General features: G+C 38.8%; 1 protein-coding gene across 1 annotated transcript; it reads left to right on the top strand.

Moving 5' to 3' along the window:
• Positions 1 to 2,260: 2,260 nt before the first annotated feature.
• On the top strand, positions 2,261 to 3,217 carry LOC134991120 (olfactory receptor 5AP2-like). Its single transcript, XM_063950728.1, has one exon. It carries the CDS (start codon positions 2,261 to 2,263, stop codon positions 3,215 to 3,217), a length of 957 nt encoding a protein of 318 aa, XP_063806798.1.
• Positions 3,218 to 4,432: the final 1,215 nt, after the last annotated feature.

The raw sequence follows: 4,432 nt of genomic DNA, 5'->3' as shown, positions 1-4,432 counted from the left end.
TGTTACAGCTCCTCACTTCTGCAAGTGCCACACTGTTATTTATTGCATGTTTTATACACCAATGATTTGCAGTTAAAATGCACTCACCTCACATGTGCAGAGAGTTTACATACATATAAATACCCTAGTGCCATTTTCTCTGCTTTTATATATTTGTTGTACAGATTTCTGTCAATTTTGAAGTAATTATAATTTGAATATTTTTTCATCAACATCTATATTTTTTAAAGAACATTTAAAGTACAGCATATAAAACCACTTGTGAAAAGACACAATAAAATGTAACATAACAACAACACCATTTTGTAAATCTTTTTCATTGTAATAATTTTTGATGTTTATTTTAATTTTGTGTTACTAGTTTGATAATAATATTTTGTTTATGTCAAGATTTCCCATTCTGAAGATCTAAATTAGGGGATGAAACAGGATTATCTGGGCATACAAATTTGGAGGCTCTCATCTGATTCCAAGCAGCCTGAGTGGGAGGTATTATCGTGATAGTGATGTCATTGAGGTAGGTAGTGTGTGCTTGTAGGACATAACTTAGGGCCTAAGTCAGACCTGATCTCAGCAGCAAACTTGTTCTCTAATGGGCAAAACCATGTGCACTGCAGGTGGGGCAAATATAACATGTGCAGAGAGAGTTAGATTTGGGTGGGGTGTGTTTAAACTGAAATCTAAATTGCAGTGCAAAAATAAAGCAGTCAGTATTTACCCTACACAGAAACAAAATAACCCACTCAAATCTGAATCTTTCTGCACATGTTATATCTGCCCCACCTGCAGTGCACTTGGTTTTGCCCATTAGAGAACAATTTTGCTGCTGCGATCAGGTCTGAATTAGGCCGTTAATGTAAAAGGGTGGCAATCCAACAACAGATTGGTATAAGTGGATGAGTTTCTGATCCCACCAACTGCAATTCAAAGCTGACAAGCAAGATTTTAGAATTTAGTGGCAACATTTGGAGCAGCCATGTATTGGGACTAAGATGACTTGTCATAGTCTATGTTTTGGAGTATATTTACCAAAATAACTTTTTTTAAAAGCACTCAAAGGCACTGAGAATTGTAGGCTTTAAGAAACAATGTTTAGTAAATATATCCTTTGTTTCAACCCTTCTAACTTGTAGTTTATGTAGTAATAAAAGAGACAACATTTATATTTTAAAGTGCACATGTTATAAATACAAGTGTGACATTAATTTTTGACATATAAGAAGGAAGCTTCAAATGTGATCTGTCTTTGAATGGCTAAAGCCACCTATGATCTTAGCCTTATGTATTTATATTTTAGATATAGCTTTATAATTGTAATGTTGGGTTAATATGGCTACTTATCACATTAGCTGCTGCCAGTGCCAAATAATTAATTGGGAGTTTTAGAAAATGCACTAGAATTCCTAAGTGGCAGATTTTTGTGGCACTAAGCTAAGCAACAGACTACCAGTGCGATCTACAATTGTTTGTGTAATGCTTGAAAAAGAACACTAAGGGCATATTTATTATCTGTAGTAAGAAGTTAAATATCATCAGAATATATTAATATACACATGCAGGACAGGGGCTCCAATAATGTGATCACTATACTTGTTAGTTTGGATGCCATCTGCACTACTGCACATAATAACATGGTCATCAAAACATACATGTCCAATCGGTTGTTGCCGGTAAGTGTTGTGGAAAGTAGTCCATAGGCTACAATGGCATTAGCTACTGGGTCAAAGCATTCCAAAGCTTGGTAAATCTCACAAATAGCCGACCCCATGCTATTGATCGATCTCTCTGATACAGTATCTGTTCCGATCCCACCCCTAGATACTGTTCATCCCAGGGACACTTTAAATGTGCAAATGACTCCTGAAAGGGTGTGATTTGGGTGTATATCCTTTACATTTTTTTTAATGATAAATAGGCCCTTAATTGGGAATTATATGCAGTAAATGTTGATGAGGTATAAAATGGTGGTAAACTGTCTTTGAATTGAGGGGAATAAAGCCATATTCTACAAAAAACTACTTTTACCTCCAACCATAACCAAAAGGTTATATACAGTATAATGGAGGTAAAAGTGGTTGGTTAGGAAGTTAATCTACCTCCATTTTAAGGATAATGTAAGTCAATTTATATAGAAATGTTCTCTAAGTACCAATAATGAAATAATGTAAATAATTTTAATTGTGAGATGTAATGTTACATACTTTATGTATTTTTAGTGAAGCGGTCTGAAGTGTTTTAGCTCACAATAATGGATCAACAAATGGATGTGTGGAATGGCACAAACCCCTCTTACTTTGTTCTATTAGGACTGACCGATGATCCTACACTTCAGCTCTTTCTTTTTGTTTTATTTTTAGTGTTTTATGTAATCACGTTTCTGGCTAATATTGGCATCATGGTGACCATCAGGGCAGATTCTCATCTCCATACTCCAATGTACTTCTTCATAAATAACCTTTCTTTTTTGGACCTTTGTTACTCCACTATCATAACTCCAAAGACTTTAGCCACTTTCCTCTCTGTGACAAAGAGAATTACTTTTGTCGAGTGTTTAATGCAAATGTATTTGTTTGGAGCGTCAGTTAGCCTGGAGTGTTTCTTGCTGGGGATAATGGCTTATGATCGATATGTTGCCATCTGCAATCCATTGTTGTACATGATGATAATGAAGAAGAGGTTCTGTAGGCAACTTGTGGGATTTGCCTATCTCGGGGGCTACCTTAATGCTACCATTCACACATCATGCACTTTTCAGCTTCCGTTCTGCAAAACTAACAAAATAGACCATTACTACTGTGATGTCCCTCCTCTTTTAAAGCTCTCATGCATTGATACAACAATGAATGAACTCGTGATGTTCATCTTTGGAGGTATTGCTGAAATGAGCTCTCTCACAATTATCATAGTATCTTACAGCTACATTATTTCTGCTATATGGAAGATTCACTCTCAACAGGGCAGAAAGAAGGCATTTTCTACCTGTACATCTCACCTTGTTACAGTCAGCATATTCTACAGTACCATAGTCTTCATGTACCTACGACCATCTTCTAGCTACGCCATGAGCCAAGACAGGATTGCTTCTGTGTTCTACACTGTTATTATTCCTATGCTGAACCCATTAATCTATAGTTTAAGAAACAAAGAAGTCACCAGGGCATTTGTGAAAATTAAGAAAACATTTATACCTAACTTATTATGGTATGCACGCACTTGAGGTATATATAGAGCTCAAGTAATCAATGTGATTTATGAATAAAATAGGAATTTAATACCTACCGGTAATTCTTTTTCTCATAGTCCATAGTGGATACTGGCATGGCATTAGTACCATGGGGTATAGATCGGGTCCATTGGAGCCTGGCACTTTAAGAAATCATTAGTGTGTGCTGGTTCCTTCCCTCTATGCCCCTCCACCAGACTCAGTCTAGGAAAACTGTGCCTGAGGAGATGGACATACCATGAGAGAAGGAAATACAAGGGAAGCGGTGAGATAATGAACCAACACACAACAGTAATAAAAGATAGCAGCACTAACCAGAACAGAGGATAGCCACGCTAACTATAACAAGGATAGCAACACTACCCAAACATGGAACAGGGACAGCAACAGCAGACCAAACCAGGAACACTTACAACCAGACAAGCAGGAACACGAAGCAGGAGAGGCAGGCGCCCAGTATCCACTACGGACTACGAGAAAAGGAATTACCGGTAGGTATTAAATTCCTATTTTCTCTAATGTCCTAGTGGATGCTAGGATGACATTAGTACCATGGGGAAGTCCCAAAGCTCCCAGAATGGGTGGGAGAGTGCTGAGACCCCTGCAAAATCACCTGACCAAACTGAAGGTCATTTCTGGCCAAGGTGTCAAACCTATAGAACCTTATGTACGTGTTCGTACCAGACCAAGTAGCTGCACGGCACAACTGTAAGGTCGAGACGCCCCAGGCAGCCGCCCAGAAAGAACCCACCGACCTTGTGGAGTGGGCCTGGATAGAACTCGGCAGCGGCAATACTGCCGATGAATAGGCCTGTTGAATGGTCAACCTGAGCCAATGAGCAATGGACTGCTTAGAAGCAGGACGACCAATTTCGGTATCGTCATAAAGGACAAAAAGTGAGTCAGATTTCCTGTGACGAGCCGTCATCTTGACATAAATTTTCAAAGCCATCACAACGTCCAGGGACTTTGGAGCAACTGATGTGTCAGCCAACACTGGAATCACTATTGGCTGATTTATGTGAAAGGCCAACACCACTTTCGGCAAAAACTGTGGGCGAGTCCTGAGTTCCATCCTATCCACGTGATATATCAAATACGGCTCTTACAGGATAAGACCCCCAATTATGACACAAGTCTTGCAGAGGCCAAAGCCAGCAACATGATGGTCTTCCAAGTTAGATATTTCAAGTCCACCCTTTGCAAGGG

The sequence above is a fragment of the Pseudophryne corroboree genome, chromosome 2 (genome assembly GCF_028390025.1).
Source record: "Pseudophryne corroboree isolate aPseCor3 chromosome 2, aPseCor3.hap2, whole genome shotgun sequence".
Lineage (NCBI taxonomy): Eukaryota > Metazoa > Chordata > Amphibia > Anura > Myobatrachidae > Pseudophryne > Pseudophryne corroboree.
Note: the sequence above shows the minus strand (reverse complement) of the source record. Positions and strands in the feature narration are given on the sequence as shown.

What these genes read in the sequence shown, in the direction of transcription:
- LOC134991120 (XM_063950728.1), top strand. Translation starts at nt 2,261, where the DNA reads ATGGATGTGTGGAATGGCACAAACCCCTCTTACTTTGTTCTATTAGGA.